This window comes from Rana temporaria, chromosome 7 (genome assembly GCF_905171775.1).
Source record: "Rana temporaria chromosome 7, aRanTem1.1, whole genome shotgun sequence".
In the NCBI taxonomy this organism is placed as follows: domain Eukaryota; kingdom Metazoa; phylum Chordata; class Amphibia; order Anura; family Ranidae; genus Rana; species Rana temporaria.
Window position 1 is genome coordinate 6,249,868 of NC_053495.1, and position 24,464 is coordinate 6,274,331.

At 50.0% G+C, this 24,464-nt stretch overlaps 1 protein-coding gene across 1 annotated transcript in view; it reads right to left on the minus strand.

Annotated features, from left to right (window-relative positions):
- Positions 1-1,396: 1,396 nt before the first annotated feature.
- Positions 1,397-24,464, minus strand: part of CAMKV (CaM kinase like vesicle associated) — a 96,989-nt gene continuing 73,921 nt past the window's right edge. Inside the window, exons 5-11 of the mRNA XM_040358779.1 lie at positions 15,732-15,870; positions 14,537-14,657; positions 14,369-14,444; positions 12,159-12,295; positions 10,647-10,725; positions 7,898-7,985; positions 1,397-2,376 (exon numbers count right to left, since the gene is read on the minus strand). Of these exons, the coding sequence (XP_040214713.1) occupies positions 2,185-2,376; positions 7,898-7,985; positions 10,647-10,725; positions 12,159-12,295; positions 14,369-14,444; positions 14,537-14,657; positions 15,732-15,870 (832 nt within the window). The 3' untranslated portion in view covers positions 1,397-2,184. The remainder of the gene's footprint in view (positions 2,377-7,897; positions 7,986-10,646; positions 10,726-12,158; positions 12,296-14,368; positions 14,445-14,536; positions 14,658-15,731; positions 15,871-24,464) is intronic.

The window sequence follows — 24,464 nt, forward strand, 5'->3', positions numbered from 1 at the left end:
TACTTTTCAACCCGGACAAGCCCTCATCTTCCAAACTGATCCCGGACAAGCCCCCACTTTCCAAACTGATCCCGGACAAGCCCCCACCTCTCAAACTGATCCTGGACAAGCCCCCCCACCTCCCAAATTGATCTCAGGAAAGCCCCCACCTCCCAAATTGATCTCAGGAAAGCCCCCACCTCCCAAATTGATCCCGGACAAGCCCCCACCTCTCAAACTGATCCCGGACAAGCCCCCACCTCCCAAACTGATCCTGGACAAGCCCCCACCTCCCAAACCGATCCCGGACAAGTCCCCATCTCCAAAACTGATCCTGGACAAGCCCCCACCTCCCAAACCGATCCCGGACAAGTCCCCATCTCCAAAACTGATCCCGGACAAGTCCCCACCTTCCAAATTGATCCCGGACAAGTCCCCATCTCCAAAACTGATCCTGTGTACATATCAGCCTATAGATATCAGTTGCAGATTTTTATGTAAATCATGTAACATTCAGTGTTACTTTTCAACCCGGACAAGCCCTCATCTTCCAAACTGATCCCGGACAAGCCCCCACTTTCCAAACTGATCCCGGACAAGCCCCCACCTCTCAAACTGATCCCGGACAAGCCCCCACCTCCCAAACTGATCCTGGACAAGCCCCCACCTCCCAAACCGATCCCGGACAAGTCCCCATCTCCAAAACTGATCCTATATACATATCAGCCTATAGATATCAGTTGCAGATTTTTATGTAAATCATGTAACATTCAGTGTTACTTTTCAACCCGGACAAGCCCTCATCTTCCAAACTGATCCCGGACAAGCCCCCACTTTCCAAATTGATCCCGGACAAGCCCCCACCTCTCAAACTGATCCTGGACAAGCCCCCCCACCTCCCAAATTGATCTCAGGAAAGCCCCCACCTCCCAAATTGATCCCGGACAAGCCCCCACCTCTCAAACTGATCCCGGACAAGCCCCCACCTCCCAAACTGATCCTGGACAAGCCCCCACCTCCCAAACCGATCCCGGACAAGTCCCCATCTCCAAAACTGATCCTGGACAAGCCCCCACCTCCCAAACCGATCCCGGACAAGTCCCCATCTCCAAAACTGATCCCGGACAAGTCCCCACCTTCCAAATTGATCCCGGACAAGCCCCCACCTCCCAAACTGATCCCGGACAAGTCCCCCACCTCCCAAATTGATCTCAGGAATGCCACCACCTCCCAAATTGATCCTGGACAAGTCCCTACCTCCCAAACTGATCCCGGACAAGTCCCCACCTCCAAAACTGATCCCGGACAAGCCCCCACCTTCCAAACTGATCCTGGACAAGCCCCCACCTCCCAATTAGATCCCAGACAAGTCCCTACCTCTCATCCCCCAATCACCTGTCTGACCAAACCACACCCATTGGGAGAAGCAGCACGTTTATTGAAAGAAAAGCATACAAAACACGGGGTAAAGGTCTGTACATTATGTGCCCCCACAAAAAAGGAAAGAAAAGGGGGCAACCAGCCTGAATCATCTGCCCCAGGCAGGGGTAAATACAGGGTTCAGAAAGAGGAAAGAAGCCTGCCCGTGTATATACAAGAGATTCCTCCCAGCCGTAAAGCGGACCTGTGCTCTCACTAATGAGGGGGACCTCTACTTATTATCTTAGAAAATAAGGTCTTACTGGGGGGGGGAATATGGGGGGCAGCCAGAGAGAAGACTATTCAATACTCTCTTTAGAAAATTTCTGCAGGAAATATCTAGGTAGCTTTAGAAGCACAGAAAAGCGTTAGCTGGTGGTGACAGGTCCACTTTAGCGGCGGGGGTGCTAAAAGGTGGAATGGAGTTATGATATAGTGTACGATGGATATGATGGGGATCTGTACATTTAGCCCAGCATCTATTAGGGGAATGAGGGGGGGGAGGGGATTCTTCTAACAGTGCAGTAGATCTCTAGCAACTAAAGGGTTAAAAAGTAATGCTTGGCCATAGCGGTGGAGGGGTTAATGGGTGCGATGCGATGGGAGGTCAGCGCTGCAATTCTCTCTAGCGGGGCGGCAGCGGCATCTCTGCTCCACCATCTGCTGCCAACCCGTCTGGAAATGTTAATGACACGATGGCAGAGAAGCCCGTCGTGGTGGAGGGAGAGGAAGGGTTAATGACGGTATGCTCTGCGGTGAGAAGGGTGTTGGCGGTTTAGATGGCCCTCATCCGGTGCCGTCAGGAGAGGGGCTGACCACCGGGGATGGCGTTTCTTCGGCTGGGGTGCTGGCGGGTGATGGTGCAGGGGTAGTCAGGCCTGGCGTCCGCTCGCTGTCCATGGATGGAGATGGGGTCTTAGACTCGGTCGGGTCCGGTGCCCTCAGGCGCTTCATCATGGTGGTCACCCGCACAGCTTTCTGTAAAGAGAAAGGCGGAAACATGAAGCAGGTCATCCAGCGCCCAAAGCAAAGATGGCAAAGGTGGAGTCCCCAGTAGAGTTCCCCCTTTACATCAGGTGCCCCCGGGAGAGTTCCCCCTTTACATCAGGTGCCCCCAGTAGAGTTCCCCCTTTACATCAGGTGCCCCCAGTAGAGATCCCCCTTTACATCAGGTGCCCCCCAGTAGAGTTCCCCCTTTACATCAGGTGCCCCCAGTAGAGTTCCCCTTTTACATCAGGTGCCCCCCAGAATAGTTCCCCCTTTACATCAGGTGCCCCCAGTAGAGTTCCCCCTTTACATCAGGTGCCCCCAGTAGAGTTCCCCTTTTACATCAGGTGCCCCCCAGTAGAGTTCCCCCCTTACATCAGGTTCCCCCAGTAGAATTCCCCCTTTACATCAGGTGCCCCCAGTAGAGTTCCCCTTTTACATCAGGTGCCCCCCAGTAGAGTTCCCCCCTTACATCAGGTTCCCCCAGTAGAATTCCCCCTTTACATCAGGTGCCTCCAGTAGAGTTCCTCCCTTACATCAGGTGCCCCAGTAGAGTTTCCCCTTTACATAAGGTGCCTCCAGTAGAGTTCCTCCCTTACATCAGGTGCCCCAGTAGAGTTCCCCATTTACACCAGGTGCCCCCAGGCCAGTAGAGTCCCCCTTTACATCAGGTGCCCCCAGTAGAGTTCCTCCCTTACATCAGGTGCCCCAGTAGAGTTCCCCATTTACACCAGGTGCCCCCAGGCCAGTAGAGTCCCCCTTTACATCAGGTGCCCCCAGTAGAGTTCCCCCCTTACATCAGGTTCCCCCAGTAGAGTTCCCCCTTTACATCAGGTGCCTCCAGTAGAGTTCCTCCCTTACATCAGGTTCCCCCAGTAGAGTTCCCCCTTTACATCAGGTGCCTCCAGTAGAGTTCCTCCCTTACATCAGGTGCCCCAGTAGAGTCCCCCTTTATATCAGGTGCCCCCAGTAGAGTTCCCCCTTTACATCAGGTGCCCCCAGTAGAGTTCCCCCTTTACATCAGGTGCCCCCATTAGAGTTCCCCCCTTACATCAGGTTCCCCCAGTAGAGTTCCCCCTTTACATCAGGTGCCTCCAGTAGAGTTCCCCCTTTACATCAGGTGCCTCCAGTAGAGCTCCCCCTTTACATCAGGTGCCCCCAGTAGAGTTCCCCCTTTACATCAGGTGCCCCCAGTAGAGCTCCCCCTTTACATCAGGTGGTCCCAGTAGAGTCCCCCTTTATATCAGGTTCCCCCAGTAGAGTTCCCCCTTTACATCAGGTGCCCCCAGTAGAGTCCCCCTTTATATCAGGTGCCCCCAGTGGAGCTCCCCCTTTACATCAGGTGCCCCCGGTAGAGTTCCCTCCGATCACCGCACTGCACTGGGGGGAGAGTAAGGAAATGCTGTTCTTCGGGGGTTATAGTAACCCAGGTCTGGGACAAGGGGTGAGCCTAAGGGACAGCTGCCCTGGACGAAGCATGTATTGTAAGGATGGGGGCGCCGCAAGTTCCTTTTATTATAAGGCTGACACGCATTGGCGGCCCGTCCATTAGGGGCGCAGGGGCGCGACCCCTAATCCATGCATCCGGCCCCTAATCTACATGCAGGGCGCCGGACGCATGGATTTCAACAGTTTTTTTTTTTTTAGAAGCACATGATTAGAGCCAGCGACTCTAATAGGCTTCAAAAAAGGGTGGGCACGGGGCGCAGAGCCTTGTGCCCTGAGCCCGCCCAGTTGTGTGACAATAGTGAATTAATAATCGCTATTGTCTTCCTGCTTCTCCTCCCAGCCAATTAGGAAGTGGGTCGACCCGATTGGCCGAGAGGAGAAGCGATCCTATTGGCTGCCGAGGACGAGGCCGCCACCATGGAGGAGGAGGAAAACGCAAGAAGGAGCAGAAGCTGCTAGATGGGGTAAGTGTGGGGCTGGGGGGGGGGGGGGACGGACAACGGAACTGTCCATGGATCTCTTGTTTGCCGAAAACCCCTCACCCCAAATATACAGCACTAGCCGAAACAGCTGACAGGAGTAGTGACAGCGGCATCACTACTTCTGTCAGCCCAGCGCTGGGAGCGGCAAGGAGGGGAGGAGAGAGTCGGGAGGAGGTGCAGGCTGTGCTCCCTCTCGCCCTCCCCCTCATAAGCTCACACATAATGAAGGGGGGGGGGCGCAATTTGTCATCTTTGCCCTTGGCACTGGATAATCTTGTCCTTGCACTGTAGTAACCCTATTCCTGTATATTGTAATAATCCTTATATACGTGCAGAGATTTCCGATAGCCCCCCCCCCCCCCCCGCATACTCATAGTTATAAATTGCGCAGACAAAAGGCGGCTTATAAAACATTAACGAGATTCCCGAGATGACACAGATCACACATAATCATATCCAGTACAAAAGTCTTCCGTTTTTCTTTTTTTAATCACTTTGCTGAATTTGAATCTCTCATCCGAACGTCTGCGGCGAGGGCTCGTGAAATATGCATCAAACCGCCGCGCTGAATCTCTTAAATATTACAAAGACGTTAAGCAGAACTTGACTTTCTTCTCATGTGAAAAACATGAACCCCGCAACGCGGGAGAATAATGGAATTAAATCCCAACAAAACCGCGACAATGTCGACACGAAAAAATGCTAATCGGGCCGCGAGATACGCCGGGTTCATACCGCGAGGTGGAACGATTGCAGCGCGCCTCCGCTAATCGCACGCGGCTGATGTTAATGTATGTGTGTATTTATCGCTAAACCGATTACTTGGCCTCACCTTTCTCGCTGTACATAAATCACGCCGGAAATAGCGCCGCGGGCTCGGGACGCGTAGGTATCTGGTTAACCGTCGGTGTCCCGGCTGTACGGCGCGCCGCGTGAGGCTGGATTAGAGATAATTCCTCATTACATTGGAGGGATTTGAGGGTCCGGATGGCGGCAGCTGCTTCTGTCGACAGCTGCGGGACTTCAACGCCGTGAGAGACTCGCCGAATGTGCGCCTTTTGCTGGAAATTTCCACTGTCTGGAGATCTCCGAAAAATAACTTTGTATCTCTTTGTTTTTTATTAAATATTAGAATCTTTTTGATTAAAGTGGACCTGTCATCAGGGATATTAAAGGGGACATTCACACCAGACGCTGGTTTATTACGCAGCAGTTGGTGTGCGGTGGGATGACAGCAGTAACAATGCTCCAATCACAGCGCATCACACTATTCACTTATTTCTTTTTTTCTTTCTTTTTTTTGTTATGAACTTTATTAAGATGTCACACAGTAACATTTCATTAAGTTCTATTGACTGCCACAAGGTGCAAGGCAACGGATTGCCTCCCACCACCGCGGGAGAGGAACGGGAAGGCAGCAATCACCTTAAAAAGCTGAGGGGATTCCCCCCCTGGGGGCCAGTGACCCCAATAATTTGGGGGATATACTCCCACTGAGGGCCGCTATCCCACTGACACCAATGATTTGGGGGCTATACTCCTCTGGAGGCCATGACCCTACTGACACCAATGATTTGGGGGATATTCTTCCCTGGGGGCCATGACCCTACTGATACCCATAATTTGGGGCTTTACTCCTTTGGAGACCATGATCCTACTGACACCAATGATTTGGGGGGATATTCTCCCCTGGGGGCCATGACCCTACTGATACCCATAATTTGGGGCTTTACTCCTTTGGAGACCATGATCCTACTGAAACCAATGATTTGGGGGGATATTCTCCCCTGGGGGCCATGACCCTACTGATACCCATGATTTGGGGACTTTATTCCCCTGAAGGCCATGATCCTACTGACACCAATGTTTTGGGGGCTATACTCCTCTGGAGGCCATGAACCTACTGACACCAATGATTTGGGGGATATTCTCCCCTGGGGACCATGACCTACTGATACCCATGATTTGGGATTCCTCTGGAGGCCATCATCCTACTGATACCCATGATTTGGGATTCCTCTGGAGGCCATGATCCTACTGACACCAAATATTTGGGGGATATTCTCCCCTGGGGACACAATCCCACTGACAACAATGATTTGGGGGCTATTCTCCCTGGTGGGTGGCCAAGGTGCCAATGACTCCAATGATTTGGGCAACTATTCTCCCATGGGGGCCACAATTTCACTAACACCAGTGATTTGGTGGTTATTCTACCCAGGACCACAATCCATCTGATACAAATGATTTGGGAGCAATTCCCCCCCCCCTGGGGGCCACTGACACCAATGATTTGGGGGCTATACTCCCACTGAGGGCCACCATCCCACTGACACCAATGCTTTGGGGGCTAGATGTCCCACTGACATCAACGATTTGGAGGCTTTACTCCTCTGGAGGCCATGATTCTACTGACACCAATGATTTGGGGGATATTCTCCCCTGGGGGCCATGACCCTAGTACTGACACTTTTGATTTGGGGGAAATTCTCCCCTGGGGGCCATGACCCTACTGACAACTATGATTTGGGGGAAATTCTCCCTCCTGGGGTTCATGACCCCACTGATACCCATGATTTGGGGGCTTTATTCGTCTGGAGGCTATGATCCTACTGACACCAATAATTTGGGGGATATTTTCCCCTGGAGGCCATGACCCTATTGATACCTATGATTTGGGGGAAATTCTCCCCCCTGGGGTTTATGACCCTACTGATTCCCATGATTTGATGGCTTTATTCCTCTGGAGGCCATGATCCTACTGACACCAATGATTTGGGGGAAATTCTCCCCTGGGGACACAATCCCACTGACAACAATGATTTGGGGGCTATTCTCCCTGGTGGGTGGCCAAGGTGCCAATGACTCCAATGATTTGGGGAACTATTCTCCAATGGGGGCCACAATTTCACTAACACCAGTGATTTGGTGGTTATTCTACCCAGGACCACAATCCATCTGATACAAATGATTTGGGAGCGATTCCCCCCCCTCGGGGCCACTGACACCAATGATTTGGGGGCTATAATCCCACTGAGGGCCACTATCCCACTGACACCAATGCTTTGGGGGCTTTACTCCTCTGGAGGCTATGATTCTACTGACACCAATGCTTTGGGGGCTTTACTCCTCTGGAGGCTATGATTCTACTGACACCAATGCTTTGGGGACTTATCTCCTCTGGAGGCTATGATTCTACTGACACCAATGATTTGGGAGATATTTTACTCTGGAGGCCATGACCCTACTGATACCCATGATTTGGGGGATATTCTACTCTGGAGGCCATGACCCTACTGATACCCATGATTTGGGGGATATTCTCCCATGGGGGTCTGATCCCTCGGTCACCAATGAGAGGACATTCTCTTGGATTCCCATACTTTTATTGTATGAGTATCAACTGTATTATTTTTCCTGTTGGGGCATGGAAGGTTTTGGAAGAATTCCCTGGGCCCCGGACTCACTAAGGCTGAGGACTCCATCTCTAGGGGTCTACATTGCGTCTTCCATTGTACATTGGTGATCTGTACCGGCTTGATCACCGAATACATTTCCCATCAAATGAATGCAATTGTTACCTTCCATTTGGCTTTAGCAAAGTTCTTCTCGATCTGCGCACACACTCCGTCCTTGATGTTTTTATCAGATGCCGCGTTCCCTGAAATCCTGAAACACAAACAATGTCATTGAGGCTTCAATGTGCACTGGAGGAGGCCATACTGTGGGTGGAGTTAATACTTAGCCAATCATCATAGATAATGCGGTGGTGTCACCAGGTCTAGGAGAACGGATTGGTTGCACTAGTGGCAATCATCATAGATCATGCGGTGGTGTCACCAGGTCTAGGAGAACGGATTGGTTGCACTAGCGCCAATCATCATAGATAATGCGGTGGTGTCACCAGGTCTAGGAGAACGGATTGGTTGCACTAGCGCCAATCATCATAAATAATGCGGTGGTGTCACCAGGTCTAGGAGAACGGATTGGTTGCACTAGCCCCGGAACGGTACATTGATGAATACATTGTGGGCTCAATTCACAAAGCTAACACACCAGGATACAAAGAATAAGGCTCCATTCACACCTAGGCATATTTACGCCCGACGCTATTGCAGCCTGAAATACGCTGGAGGGGTGATTTAACATTGTCGGCTATGGAGATGGTTCACATCTCCACGCCGAACGCCAGAACGCCGTACGCTTGAAGCTCAAAACAAGTCCCGGACCCTTTTTTTTCAGGCGGCTTCGGCGTTCGGCATAGCCGACAATGTTTAATCACCCCTCCGGCGTATTTTAGGCTAAAAAACGGCGTGTTTTGTCGCGGCAAATCGCGGGACAAAACGCTGCAATTTGTCGCGCCAAATCGCGTTACAATACGCCGCGTTCAGGTGTGAATGCAGCCTCATATCTGTCATGCACCGCTCTGTAATTTATATAATTATAACGGCAATATATAAAGTGACCACGTCAGTGAAGAAGATATCGTCAACGTACCATGCTGTAGAAATTTGGATTCATACCATGTATTGGCTAATTTAATAGATTGACAATAATAATCATAGAAGCGCAAACATTGGAGGCACACTGGCCCCCAAAGAAGAAGAGGTGGAGTGCCTCCAATACTTGCGCTTCAATTTATTTAATTAGAAAATAATCACCATCACCCCAAAACCAAACTTCCACTTACCGAATCTACTCAAGTATAATGCCGCATACACGACAGCAAAAGTCCGATGTGAGCTTTTGACCGTGTGTAGGCTCCATCGGACTTTTGCTGTTGGAATTTCCGCCAACAAAAAAATTCCTATCGGAAAATCCGATCGTCTGTAGCAATTCCGACGCCCAAAATTCCACATGCTCGGAAACGATTCGACGCCTTCTCGGAAGCATTGAACTTAATTTTCTCGGCTCGTGGTAGTGTTGTTCGTCACAGGCGTTCTTGGCGGTCGGAAGTTCAGAGAACTTGTGAGACCGTGTGTATGCAAGCCAAGCTTGAGCGGAATTCCGTCGGAAAAACCATCCAAGTTTTTTTTCGACGGAAAATCTGACCACGTGTACGGGGCATAGGCACATTTTTTTTATGCTGAAAAAGCCCCCCCCTTCGGCTTATACTCGAGTGGGGGGTCTCCTCTCTCGCTGTGTCAGTCTTAACTGTTCCGTGCCGTCCGCCCCGTCCACTGTAACAAAGCCCCGCCTCCTCCTCATCCGTGATAGACGGAACACTGATAACAATGCTGGGAAACTGAATCGGTGTTCCGTCTATCACGGACGAGGAGGAAGCAATGTGCAAAGCGTAATGAGGTGCAAATCCCTTCCCTCCTCATCAAGACTGACACAGCGGATCAAAAGGTACATGGGCACAGTGAGGCTGCAGATGGACACAGTGAGGCTGCAGGTGGGCACAGTGAGGCTGCAAGTGGGCACAGTGAGGCTGCAAATGGGCACAGTGAGGCTGCAGATGGGCACAGTGAGGCTGCAGATGGGAACAGTGAGGCTGCAGATGGGAACAGTGAGGCTGCAGATGGGAACAGTGAGGCTACAGATGTGCACAGTGAGGCTGCAGATGGGTACAGTGAGGCTGCAAATGGGCACAGTGAGGCCACAGATGGGCACAGTAAGGCCACAGATGGGCACAGTGAGGCTGCAAATGGGCACAGTGAGGCTGAAGGTGGGCATTTTTGACCCTTTTTTCCACTTACAGTAGCTGCTGCATTTCTCACCCTAGGCTTATTCTCGAGTCAATACGTTTTCCCATTTTTTTTGTGGTAAAATTAGGTGCCTCGGCTTATATTCGGGTCGGCTTATGCTCTAGTATATACGGAATGTCATTGGCTACCATAGTGCGACATTCTGCTGCTACGACGTATCACCCTTAAATTCAGACATTTATCTCAGGAACGCTTTTCAGTTATTTTCAGTCCAATAGTGTTTGAAAGTCACAGTCACCTGGATAAATGAAGGCATGGGTGGACGTGCTTTGGACTTGTGTTGATGGGCTTTTGAGCTCATTCAGAATTCATTGACATTTGACCTGCAGTGGACCTCCCTCTGACCTACCTGCTTTATGCAGCTTCTGCTCTCCTATAGACCTGTATGGGAAGCAAAACCCGTTCGAAGAAAACAAAAGCCTTCAGCACAGATCCCACTGCACAGATCCCACTGCGCAGATCCCACTGCACAGATCCCACTGCGACCTCTCCTTGTGTTAGCTGTGAATTGAGCCTCGTACCTGTTATTTCTTCTAATGGATATTTACTGCAGAATAGGATATTGGTGTAAACTAGACATGGTGACAGGTGACGGTAGGTGACGGCATTGGAGCCTTACCATTCATGGCTAATGGCATCTGCTGCTGTGACCCTCTGGTCCTGGTCCACCTCCATCAGACGGGACACCAAATCTTTGGCTGCCAGAAGAGTAAATAGATCAGAGAAGATACACCACAGATATATGGACACGGTTCTATAACTGCCCTGCCATGTTACAGATACCAGGTGGCTCAGTGGTTAGCACTTCCCCCACCAGGACTCAACTCCCATAATGTAGGATAGTAATAATAAGCAGGGCTGCTGTTAGAAATCACGTCCCCCCCCCCCCTCAAATATATCAAAACAAGATTTTCACTTAAAATATACAAAAATCAAGGGGGTAGATTCACGTACCTTTTACGGCGGCGTATCTGTTAATTTGAAATCTGTGCCCGCGTATCGTTACGCCGATTCTCAAAGGCAGATGCGCTAAAAAAAATAGGCTTCCTCCGCCGACGTAACTTGAATGCGGCGGCGTAGAATTGTGTGCAATATTACGTTGGCCGCTAGGGGGCGCTTTCCGTTGTTTTCGGCGCAGAATATGCAAATGACCTAGATACGCCGATTCACAAACGTACGTGCGCCCGGCGGTAGTTTTTTTTACGTCGTTTGCGTAAAGGCTTTTTCTGCGTAAGGTTGCTCCTGCTATTAGGAGGCGCAGCCATTGTTAAGTATGGACGTCGTTCCTGTTTCAAAATTTGAATTATTTACGTTGTTTGCGTAAGTCGCTCACAAATAGGGCTGGACGTAATTTATGTTCACGTCGAAACCAATACGTTGTTGCGCCGTACTTGGAAGCAATGCACACTGGGATATGTACACAGACGGCGCATCCGTACAAAACGTCAATCACGTCAGGTCATCATACATTTACATAAAACACGCCCCCCCTTACACATTTGAATTACGCGCGCTTACGCCGGCCGCATTTACGCTACGCCGCCGCAACTTACGGAGCAAGCGCTTTGTGAATACAGCACTTGCTCCTGTAAGTTATGGCGGCGTAGCGTAAATACGATACGCTGCGCCGCCGTATCATTGCGCGCCCCTACCTGAATCTACCCCATTCTTAGCGGACACAAAGAAAACAGAGAAGCTGTGTGAATTGGCCCTTTTTTAAATCGTTTTTTACATTTTCGAACAAAAACATTTTATAATTTAAATTTTTTTTTTTAATGTTTTGAAAAACAAAAATGTTAAAGTTTTTACAGAATATATTTTTTTTCCATTTTTTTTTTTACGTGAATTTTATTAAATTTTACAAGGGGTTAAAACAATACAGGGTTCCAATTTGTTATTTTTTTGAACGGAACAGGGAAGCCAGCAGCTGTGTCTGTGTCTCCCCCTGCAGCAGCTAAAAGTCGGTGGGAGGGAGAGAAACTGTTTTACAGTTGCTGCAGAGAGTCACATAGGGCATCCTGTAATTGCCCCTCCATCCGACCGCACTGTTTGGGCCCCCTACAGGAGGACTGGTGGTCCTCCCCTAATAATAAGTACAGTCATTCACGTACATATCAGGTTTTGCACTTACCTGCTAGAGAAATATCATCCCAATATGGAGAGTCAAACTCATAATCGCCATGCAGAATCTTCCGGAACAGGTTCTTGTCGTGACTTTCGTAATCTTCCTCCTCCATCTCATCGTAGAACGGAGGGTTCCCAGAGAGTCTGCAGAGGAAACACCACAAACAACGCCGTCATCTCACCGGAGATCCTGTACACAAGTGACTGAAGTCACTCTTTAGATGGTCAATTCTTATCCAGAGTTGGCACTGTGACCTCCACCCTCTGATTGGTTTCTTAGAGTAATAAAGATGCTTTCATTGAGGATAGCTCCATACAATAGGTCCATATGAATATGTGAAGATGGCTGTGATTTTTAGTTTAGCTCATATATTACTCTGGCTGGCTTAGGGTACTCTGGAAGTCAGTGGCGTAGCGTGGGGGGTGCGAGAAGCCTGTGGCCCAGGGCGCAACATTTTAGGGGGCGAAATCCTGGTTCTGTCCCCCCAAACTTTTTATTTCCTGTATCCCCGCGGCCTGCGCTCCAGTCGCAATTTTTATACTCCGGCTGCCCCTGTGATTGGGTGAATGGAGTCATTTGCCTGTGCGGCTTTCCTCTTCCACCTACCGCTCGGCGCTGACGTCATTTTAGAGCACCGGACACCTTCAGCTCAGCTCTGCTCCCCTATGACAAGGCTCTGTTTGGTAGAACAGCACCCCTCCAGCTTGGTCTAGGCCGGGGCATTTCTCGTAAGAACACCGACCCCACATCCTCCCACACCGCAGGTACCACGCACTATTTACTAGACGCGGCCGCGTCTCTGCCCATAACCTGGCTGCAGACATCAGGTGCTACACCTCCAGACAGGGATTCCATCCTCCCCCAGCATGGTCGCTGGTGCCCTTCCATGCTCCACCAGTGAACCTTTTGGATGTAGCTGGTTACCTCTCCATGCCTGTAGGCTTCCAGTTGTCAGTGTAGTGTGTGTATTGTAGTGGTCAGTGTAGTGTGTGTTGTAGTGCAGTGTGTATTGTAGTGGTCAGTGTAGTGTGTGTTGTAGTGTAGTGTGTATTGTAGTGGTCAGTGTAGTGTAGTGTGTGTATTGTAGTGGTCAGTGTAGTGTGTGTTGTAGTGTAGTGTGTATTGTAGTGGTCAGTGTAGTGTGTGTTGTAGTGTAGTGTGTGTATTGTAGTGGTCAGTGTAGTGTGTGTTGTAGTGAAGTGTGTATTGTAGTGGTCAGTGTAGTGTGTGTTGTAGTGTAGTGTGTGTATTGTAGTGGTCAGTGTAGTGTGTGTTATAGTGTAGTGTGTATTGTAGTGGTCAGTGTAGTGTGTGTTGTAGTGTAGTGTGTATTGTAGTGGTCAGTGTAGTGTGTGTTGTAGTGTAGTGTGTGTATTGTAGTGGTCAGTGTAGTGTGTGTTGTAGTGTAGTGTGTGGTGTAGTGGTCAGTGTAGTGTGTGTGTTGTAGTGTAGTGTGTATTGTAGTGGTCAGTGTAGTGTATGTTGTAGTGTAGTGTGTATTGTAGTGGTCAGTGTAGTGTGTGTTGTAGTGTAGTGTGTATTGTAGTGGTCAGTGTAGTGTGTGTTGTAGTGTAGTGTGTATTGTAGTGGTCAGTGTAGTGTGTGTTGTAGTGTAGTGTCTATTGTAGTGGTCAGTGTAGTGTGTGTTGTAGTGTAGTGTGTGTATTGTAGTGGTCAGTGTAGTGTGTGTTGTAGTGTAGTGTGTGTATTGTAGTGGTCAGTGTAGTGTGTGTGTTGTAGTGTAGTGTGTATTGTAGTGGTCAGTGTAGTGTATGTTGTAGTGTAGTGTGTATTCTAGTGGACAGTTTAGTGTAATGGTCAATGTAGTGGACAGGTAAGTCAATGTAATGGTCAGCATTGTAATCAGGTAAGGTAGGTCAGTGCAGTGGACAGGTAGGTAAGTGTAGTGATCAGTGTAGAGGTTAATGTAGGAATGAGGAAGGTTAGTGTCGTGGTCATTGTAGGAATTTGGCTGGTCGGTACTATTGTAGGTGGGTAAGGAAGGGACTCAGGGGGTGCTAAAAGGCCATATGTTAGGGGGCTCAAATTTCTTGTCTTGCCCCTGGGCGCTGACGACCCGCGCTGCGCCACTGCTGGAAGTTCATGGTCCAATGGAGTACATGCACTGGTATAGGTTTTTATCATTACAATCTCAGTACTTCTGAATTAGTACATGCAATGGTGGCTGGATGGTAATAAGACAGAGGAGGACTCACAGTATGTACATAATGACTCCGATGGCCCAGCAGTCAACAGGCCGACCGTATCGCTGGCGTGCGACCACCTCTGGGGCTGCAAAGAGACAAACGTGTGAAAGAGTTAGAGAAGATGAATGCCATGCCAGGGCAACACACACTGGGGTGATATAAAGAAGAGGACCTTACCCAGGTACTCAGGGGTGCCACAAGGCTCTTTGAGGAGGCTCGTCTCCACTTTAGCCAAATGAAAGTCGCTGATGACTATTTTGGAATTCTTCAAACGGTTATAATACAACAAGTTCTCCAACTGGAAGGAGAGAAGGTCAAACAAATAAAGGTATCAGAAGGTCCCAAAAATGACAACCTGTCTGAATTCATTGCTGCCCCAGCCTTTCTGGGGCCCTCTACACTATAGGGCATGGGACCCTCTCCACCCTGGGGAACTGGGCCCTTTCCACCCTTATTTCTGATGTCCTTCAACCCTAGAGTACGGGGTCTTCTCCACCATGGGTCTTGAGGCCCTTACCTCCCTGGGGCATAGAGTCCTCTCCACCCTGGGTCCTTGGGGCCAACCCAGTCTTGTCCTTCGGCCCTCTCTACACAGGAGAATGGAGCCCTCTCTACCCTGGGGGTCTGGGTCCCTCTCCACCCTGGGTCCAAATCCTTCTCCATTCTGTAACATGGGGCCCTCTCCTCCTTTGACCTTGACACCCTCTCTACTCTGGGCATCAGGACCCTCTCCAGTTATGTCCTTAGGTCCTATCCATACTAGAGCATGGGGCCCTCTTCCCCCTAGGTCCTGGGAGCCCCTCTTTACCCTTGGGACCAGGGTCCCTTTAGATCCTGCGACCCAATCCTCCCCTTCACCTTGAGGTTAATGCGCACCCTGGAGCATAAGGCTCTCTCCACCCTAGGTCCAAAGCTATAGGGCAAGGGTCCCTCTTCACCTTGGGTAACTTGGCCCTTTCCATTCTTAGTCCTGGCTGTCTTTCAACCCTAGATTATGGGGCCCTCTCCACCCTGGGTTCTCTGTACCTCACCACCCTGAGGGAATAGAGTCCTCTCCATCCTGTGTCCTTAGGACCAACCAATTCTTGTCCTTTGGCCCTCTCCACACTGGAGCATGGGGCCCTGTCCACCCTGGGAACCCTCTCTACCCTGGGGAAATGGGTCCATCTCCGCCCTCGGTCATCAGTACCTTACCACCCTGGACATACAGCCCTTTATGCCCTGGGTCCTGGGATCCTCTCCAGCCTTGTTCATTGGCCCACTCAACGCTGGAGAGGCCATCTCGACCCTATGTCTTGGGGGCCCTGTCTACACTAAGAGCCTGGGTCCTTTTCCACCCTTGGGGCCTAATCCTCTCCATTCTTCCCCTCACCTTGAGGTTCCTGTGCACAATACACAGCGAGTGAAGATAGGCCACAGCCTCCAGGACCTGCCGGATGACGTTACTTGTGTCCTTCTCTGAGTAATAACCCTGATCGAGGATCCAATCAAACACTTCCCGGCCTGAAGCTCTGGATGTGGAGTAAATAGTAAACAGATGTTATCTGGGGCACTGTAAGAAGATACAAGGATTTTCTGTATCATATACGGGATCTATGGTCTTTTAAAAGGTTTTAAGTTGTCCACGTGAATCTGATTAGCTGGGATAACCTCAGTAATGTGTTTTAATTTTTATAAACCTGTTTGTCCCTCTTTGTATTCACCGCTACCGCCGCCTCTGCCGTACCTGCTTCCTATTAGGAACAAAGCTATAGCCGCGGTAATAGATCATATGATTTCTATGGGGCCCAGAAGCACAGTGGGGGCCCCGAGCTGTCTAGTTAAACAGTGTAGGCAGGAAAAGTATTTGGCAAATACATTTTGATACAATACATGTCACGCTTCAAAATTTCACACGCTCGTGGAATGGCGACAAACTTTTACCCCTTAAAAATCTCCATAGGCGACGTTTAAAAAATTCTACAGGTTGCATGTTTTGAGTTACAGAGGAGGTCTAGGGCTAGAATTATTTATCTCGCCTTACCAATCGCGGCGATATCTCACATGTGTGGTTTGAACACCGCTTTCATATGCGGGCGCTACTCGTATGCATTTGCTTCTGCGCGCAAGCTTGGCGGGGTTGGGGCACGTTTCTGGCTCCTAACTTTTTTAGCTGGCTCTTAGATTCCAAGCAAATTTGTCAAACCCTGGGTGTGCACCCCAAAGCTCAAACATACACTACCGATCACTCACGTTGTTCATTCACGAAGGGAAGGGACCGGTAAATTCCACATTTACCGACCCCTTCCCCCACTCATCCGACTACCTCCTCTCAGCAACAGCTGGTTGAGAGAGGAGGGAAGTCGGCAGCGCTGTGGGTGGGGAGAGGGGGGAAGCCAGGGCAGTAGGGGGAATCTGTGCTGCACAGGGTGATTAGGGTGTGTGTCAGGTCAGCTGTGGCCAGGTGACAAGTGCACCCCGTTGGGGTCAGGGATGCACCACAGGGTAGTGAATCCTATGGCCGACTGCTGCAAATAGAGGGGAAGCGTGAGCCCAGGGCGCGGAGTCTAAGACCCAGCTTTGTGTTCACCAGAGCCTCTGGTGGTGAGGATGGCCTTCGCCGCAGCTGGATCCAGGTCGCGACCCCTGGGGTCCCCAAGGTCACGCTCCGCAGGGAGAGAGGGGAAGCAGCAACCAGGACAAGCGATGGTGATGGGTAAGCCGAAGTCAGGGGCAACAGGCAGACAAGGGTAATCAAGGAACAGGCCAAGGGTCAGGGAAACAGGCAAACAGGAGAAGTCAGAGACGAGCCAAGGTCGGTACACAGGAAGGTAAACGTAACACACTGCAGACAGGAACAAGCTACAAACAAGGGTGGAACAGCACAGCAGACCTGTAGTGCAACAGTTAATATAGACTTCCTGGGATGGCCTGGGTGGAGCCATACAGGGGGGAAGGTGATAAAAGACAGCCAGAAAGAGGGTCAGGCCTCTAATGAACACATGAGACAGGTAAGCTGCCAGACTTTATTGCATATCCATGACAGTGTGCCTGGGCACACCTGGCACACCCTGTGCGCGCGCCTATGAGAAATCAGGAGATAGCAATCAAATAAAACGCGCAACATTGAAAGTCACTTTTAGATGACGTCATGGGGCCTCTATGTAAATTGTTCCCTTCGGGTGCGAGGAGGTTTCTTCACCCAGAAGAGTCTGAACATGGAAAGTTGTAAACATTTCTACACATCCATTTGTGTCCTCCCCGGAGATGTGACCTGGATAAGCGCGGAGTGAATCGGCCCGTAGATTTGTGGAATGGCTTCTAGCAGTGAGTGAAGTTGGCTTTGGTATCCATTGTTGGATGATCAAAGACGGAAGACTCCGGTTGACCTCTATTCAGAGTCCTGAGTGACGTGGATCTACCTGACAATGGCCGTGTTTACTATACACTCAGGAACAATCGGAGAGCAGCGAATGGAAAGGGAAGGTGGCCTGAGGGGGTCCGGGGGCTCAGGATGAGAATCGACCTGCCGGGAGGAGAGACCTTCCCCCATCTCCCATGACATCTGAGTGTCACTCGGCTTCCTGCGTCCTCGTCACAGCTCAATGGAGAGAGGTTCTCCTTTCTAATTAGGGCTCGTCAGGTGGGCATGGAATGTTCTACTCAGTGAGGGAAATCTTGTTGTCAATTTACGTAAAGGAATTTTAACCATAAAGAGTCAACTTTCAACGACCTTTCCATTCCGCAGGAATGTCAACATGGTGGCACCTCCATAATCCGCTCTCTCCAAAAAGAGAAAAAACTAATGTGGAAGTCCATGAACTGTAATCAGTGTTTATTTTGGCAGCAAATTTCGATTTAGTTTGATGCCGCGTACACGCGACCGTTTTTAACCACTTAAGGACCGCCTCCTGCACATTTACGTCGGCAGAATGGCACAACTGGGCACCAGCACGTACCTGCACGTCCTCTTTAAGTGCCCAGCCGTGGGTCGCAGGCGCGCGACCGGTCCGAAGCCCCGTGACTACGGCCGCGGGACTCGCGGACCCGATCGCCGCTGGAGTCCCGCGATCGGTCCCCGGAGCTGAAGAACGGGGGAGAGCTGTGTGTAAACACAGCTTCCCCGTTCTTCACTGTGGCGCTGCCATCGATCGTGTGATCCCTTTTAGGCTGCATTCACACCTAATCGCGGCGTTTTGTCCCGCGAATTGCGGCAAAAAATTGCGTCGTTTTGTACCGCGATTTGCGGCGACAAAACACCGCGATTTTAACCCCCATTAACCCCCAGGTCCACATCTCCTATGCCGAACGCCGAAGCCGCCTGAAAAAAAGGGTCCGGGACTTGTTTTGAGCTTCAGGCGTTCGGCGTGGAGATGTGAACCATCTCCATAGAGGGCAATGGTATTTCTCCCCTCCAGCGTATCGAGCGTCGGGCGTAAATACCCCTAGGTGTGAATGGAGCCTTATAGGGATACATAATCGATGACGCCACACCCCCCCTACAGTTAGAAACACAAATGAGACCCCTAGTGGTCAACTCCCAAACTGCAACTGTCATTTTCACAGTAAACAATACATTTTAAATGCATTTTTTGCTGTGAAAATGACAATGGTCCCAAAAATGTGTCAAAATTGTCCGAAGTGTCCGCCATAATGTCGCAGTCACGAAAAACATCGCTGATCGCCACCATTAGTTGTAAAAAAAAATTTTTTTTATAAAAATGCAATAAAACTATCCCCTATTTTGAAAACGCTATAAATTTTGCGCAAACCAATCGATAAACGCTTATTGCAATTTTTTTTACCAAAAATAGGTAGAAGAATGCGTATTGGCCGAAACTGAGTAAAAACATTTTTTTTATATATTTTTGGGGGATATTTATTATAGCAAAAAGTTAAAAATATTGCATTTTTTTAAAAATTGTCGCTCTGTTTTTGTTTATAGCGATAAAAATAAAAAACGCAGAGGTGACCAAATACCACCATACGAAAGCTCTATTTGTGGGGAAAAAAGGACGCCAATTTTGTTTGAGAGCCACTTCGCACGACCGCGCAATTGTCAGTTAAAGCGACGCAGTGCCGAATCGCAAAAACTGTCCGGGTCCTTTACCTGCCTAAGGCTCCATTCACACCTAGGCGTATTTACGCCCGACGCTCAATACGCTGGAGGGGAGAAATACCATTGCCCTCTATGGAGATGGTTCACATCTCCACGCCGAACGCCTGAAGCTCAAAACAAGTCCCGGATCCTTTTTTTCAGACGGCTTCAATACTTATTTTACCCGCTGTATCTGAAAGCCTTTGAGGAAACCTCACAAACCTGGGGAAAGGGTACAAACTCCAAGCAAATGGAAGTCCTGGTGGGAATTAAGCCCAGGACCCCCAGTGATAACCACGAAAATACTGAGCTAGATTTAGGTAGCTCGGCGCATAGTTTTGCCGGCGTAGCGTATCGAATATATGCTACGCCGACGGCGCGCAGAGAGCCCAGAGCAGTATTCACAAAGCACTCGCCCCGTACGTTGCGGCGATGTAGCGTAATATGGTCGGTGTAAGCCCGCCTAATTTAAAGTAGGCAGGTAGTGGGCGTGCTACATTTAAATTAACCGTGACCCCATGTAAATGAAGGGCCGACCGAACGGCGCATGCTCAGAATCACGTTGCATATACTCCATAAGATACGTCGGCTCAATGCCTTATGACGTGAACGTCACCTACGCCCAGCCCCATTCACGTACGACTTATGTAAACGACGTAAAATTTGACGGCTGTTTCAACGTCTATACCTTTGCATGGGTTGCGCCACCTATAGCAGGGATAACTTTACAACGGACGTACGCTTTACGTAAACAGCGTAGATTACAGCGACAGGCGCAAGTACGTTCGTGAATAGGCATATCTAGGTCATTTACATATTCGGCGCGTAAATCAACGGAAGCGCCCCTAGCGGCCAGCGTAGATATACACCCAAGATACGACGGCGTAGGAGACTTACGTCGGTCGGATGAGGCCAGAATTCAGGCGGATCTAGTATAGAGAAAAGGGCGCATAGATACGACGGCGCATCTGTTCACTTACGCTGCGTATCTGTAGATACGCCAGCGTAAGTGTTCTGTGAATCTACCCCATTGTGCTTTTCTTTATATGCTCAGCAACCAAAAAGAGACACATTGCCACCAGAATTGTGGCTTGCTGAACTTTGCTGAGGAGGGACTTTCTTGTGACACGCTGTTACTCTTTTCTATATCAGGTCTGCGGCGCACTTCCTAGTTCTACCACTGTGTGTCGCCCCAGCGCTGTGTAACTCTCGCAGTTCCCAGAGGCAGCGAATGTTCCGAGACTGCAATGCGCCTCTGTAGTGCCAGCGCCAGGAATCGCTCTGTGCTATTAGATACCAGATAACACAGTCAAGAATGACAATTTCCTGTCCACAAGAATCTATCAAACCGCTGCAAGACTTCTGATTCCACTCACAGCTCCTTCTGCATGAGCTCTGACTGCCCAGGACATGATTGGAATTTTAGAAGTACTGCAGTGAAACACCAGAATAAGCCAGTCCGATGGTACTACTGGATGCTTTACCTAGGAAAACCCGAAATTTACTGGTTTGCTGGAAAAAACACGGCGAGAACCTGCTTCCATATTTTCAGGTTTATCGGATGACGAAACACGTAAAGAGTCGGACTCACTCAAACTGAGGGAAATGAGAAGAGACGTTGATACCCAAAGTGACCAGCAAAATTCGAGCAAAATTTTTCATTGGCCATTGTCATCATTTCTTAGCCCCCAAATCCACAACGGCCAATCAGAAATCTTTTCACGGTCTTTTGATTGGCCTACACTTTGAAAGACGTCAGAGTTCTGTTAATTTGGATACAGAGTACATCCAACATCACGTCATGACCCGGACACAAGGACATTTTAAACTTTTCTCCTGGTTTCCAAACCAACCAAACTAACCCGGCATTTGGTGGGGCAAACTGGCATCATTTGATGGCACAGTGGAGACAATTGATGGGCACAGTGGCTGCGTTTGATGGGCATAGTGGCGGCAATCGATGGACACAGTGGCTGCGTTTGATGGGCACAGTGGCTGCGTTTGATGGGCACAGTAGTGGCGTTTGATGGGCACAGTGGCTGCGTTTGATGGGCACAGTAGCTGCGTTTGATGGGCACAGTGGCTGCGTTTGATGGGCACAGTAGCTGCGTTTGATGGGCACAGTGGCGACAATTGATGGGCACAGTGGCGACAATTGATGGTCACAGTGGCTGTGTTTGATGGGCACAGTGGTGACAATTGATGGGCACAATGGCTGCGTTTGATGGGCACAGTGGTGGCAATTGATGCGCACAGTGGCTGCGTTTGATGGCCACAGTGGTGGCAATTGATGAGCACAGTGGCTGCGTTTGATGGGCACAGTGGCGGCAATTGATGAGCACAGTGGCTGTGTTTGATAGGCACAGTGGCGGCAATTGATGGGCACAGTAGCTGCGTTTGATGGGCACAGTGGCGGCAATTGATGGGCACAGTGGCGGCAATTGATGGGCACAGTAGCTGCGTTTGATAGGCACAGTGGCGGCAATTGATGGGCACAGTGGCGGCGTTTGATGGGCACAGTGGCGGCAATTGATGGGTACAGTGGCTGCGTTTGATGGGCACAGTGACGGCAATTGATGGGCACAGTGGCTGCGTTTGATGGGCACAGTGGCAGCAATTGATTGGCACAATGGCTGCGTTTGATGGGCACAGTGGCGGCAATTGATGAGCACAGTGGCTGTGTTTGATGGGCACAGTGGCGGCAATTCATGAGCACAGTGGCTGCATTTGATGGGCACAGTGGCGGCAATTGATGAGCACAGTGGCTGTGTTTGATGGGCACAGTGGCGGCAATTGATGAGCACAGTGGCTGCGTTTGATGGGCACAGTGGCGGCAATTGATGAGCACAGTGGCTGCGTTTGATGGGCACAGTGGCTGTGTTTGATGGGCACAGTGGTGGCAATTGATGGACACAGTAGCTGCGTTTGATAGGCACAGTGGCGGCAATTGATGGGCACAGTAGCTGCGTTTGATGGGCACAGTGGCTGCGTTTGATGGTCACAGTGACGGCAATTGATGGGCACAGTGGCTGTGCTTGATGGGCACAGTGGCGGCAATTTATGTTTTGTTTTTTTTTTAGTTTGTTTGCGCCCCCCCCCCAAAAAAAATTGAGCACCAGCTGCCACTGGTCTCAGTTCCATGTAAGAATTATTGCTGCAGCTCCCCATTGGACGTGTGTTGGGGTACCATTTAAAAAATGAATGGCACTGCAATGCATGCAACATGTAGGTGTAACTATCATCCCCCCCCCCCCCCCCTCCGGAAATCATTTCTATGTACAGAGTAATATTCCATAACGTGGCGGCTCATCACATCCATCCCCGGCTCCAGTCATCTATTATACACGGGCAGTCATTAGTTCCACAGCTCTCCTATACATCCCCCTCTGCTCCAGGGAGGAAATCCATAAAACATGGCCTGATGGGGGGGCACAGAAGCTTCACATCACACATTTCTGCTTCATCAAAGTTTATTACAGATTTGTTCAAGGCAGAAAATAGAACATCAGAGTCTGGGGACATCGGCTGCAACTCTGAGATGACAACACGGTTCTTCCATTGTAGAGAGAGTGGCGGCCTCCATAGTGATGGGGAATGTGGATGACGTCTCTGCGGCTTCCTCAGATTATAAAAGAGCAGCACACAGGAGGGGGCCTGTGCCCAGAGAGTGCTGTGTGAGGGGGGTACCCCTTCCACCCCGGCCGTACTGTGATTGGTCATAACTCTGTCCCTAATGAATAGCTCTGGACTTCTGGTGTATTGGGGTTGATTACCCCAAACATTGTTGTGAATCCTGCTCCTATTATGCATGCAGGGGGTTTGAAGACAGATCTAGGGACTGGGCAGTGGTCATGGCTTCTCTCGGGACTGTAGAGTGGACAGAGTATCTCTAGGGAGTAGACGTTGGTCAAGGCTTCTCTAGGGACTGGACAGTGGAAAAGATCACTCTCGGGACTGGTCAGTGGTCAGGGTGCCTCTATCGACTAGGTGGTGGCCAGGGCTCCTCTAGGGCTTGGAAGGTGGATAGGGTACCTCTAAGGACCAAGCAGAGTAGTGGGTGGCTTTAGAACAGTACAGTAGTTAATGGGGTTCTAGGGACTGGACGGTGGTCAAGGCTTCTCTAGAGACTGGACAGTGGAAAAGATGACTCCCGGGACTGGTCAGTGGTCAGGGTGCCTCTAGGGACTAGATGCTAGGTGGTGGTCAGGGCTCCTCTAGAAACTGGACAGAGTAGTTAGTGCTTCTAAATCTAGACAGAGCTTTTTTTCTCAGAAAATAGGTGCAGGAACTCAACCACGACCAGTTCAGATTTCACAAACAGTTGAAGGGTCTTAAAAGGGCATTAAATACCAGAATTGCATTACATACAGAGTGCAGCGTTCAGGGGGTTACAAAGCTGTCACTTGTAAACACAGAAACCAGACTTCTGTGTTTACAAGTGATTGTGATGAGCAGGCACCAAAGGGTCTGAGCCAAAGGTGGTGGAACTGAGTTCCCCCATGTTCCCCCTGAAAAAAAGCCCTGCTTCTAGAACAGGATGGTAGTCAGTGTGCCTCTATGGACAAGCCAGTGGTCAGAGAACCTCTATGGACTTGACAGTGGTCAAGGCTCCTCTACAGACTGGACAGTGGTCATTGCTCAAGGTGCCTCATGGGGACTGAAAGGTGGTCAAAGCTCCTGTAAGAACTGTCTGGAGTAGTTAGCGCCTCTAGAACAGGACTGTTGTTAGGGCACCTCTAGGAAACAGACAGAGTAGTGGGTGCTTTCTAGAGACCAGAAAGTGGACGAGATGCCTCTCTGGGCTGGTCAGTGGTCAATGTGCCTCTAGGGACCAGATAGTTATCAGGGCTCATCTAGGAGCCAGACAGAGTAGTTAGCATCTCTAGAACAGGATGGTTGTTAGGATGCCTCTAGGGACCAGACAGTGGTCAGGGATCCTTTAGGTAATGGACAGTGGTCAGGGCTCATCTAGGAACCAGATAGAGTAGTGAGTGCCTCTAGAGACCAGGCAGGGTGCCTCTAGGCACC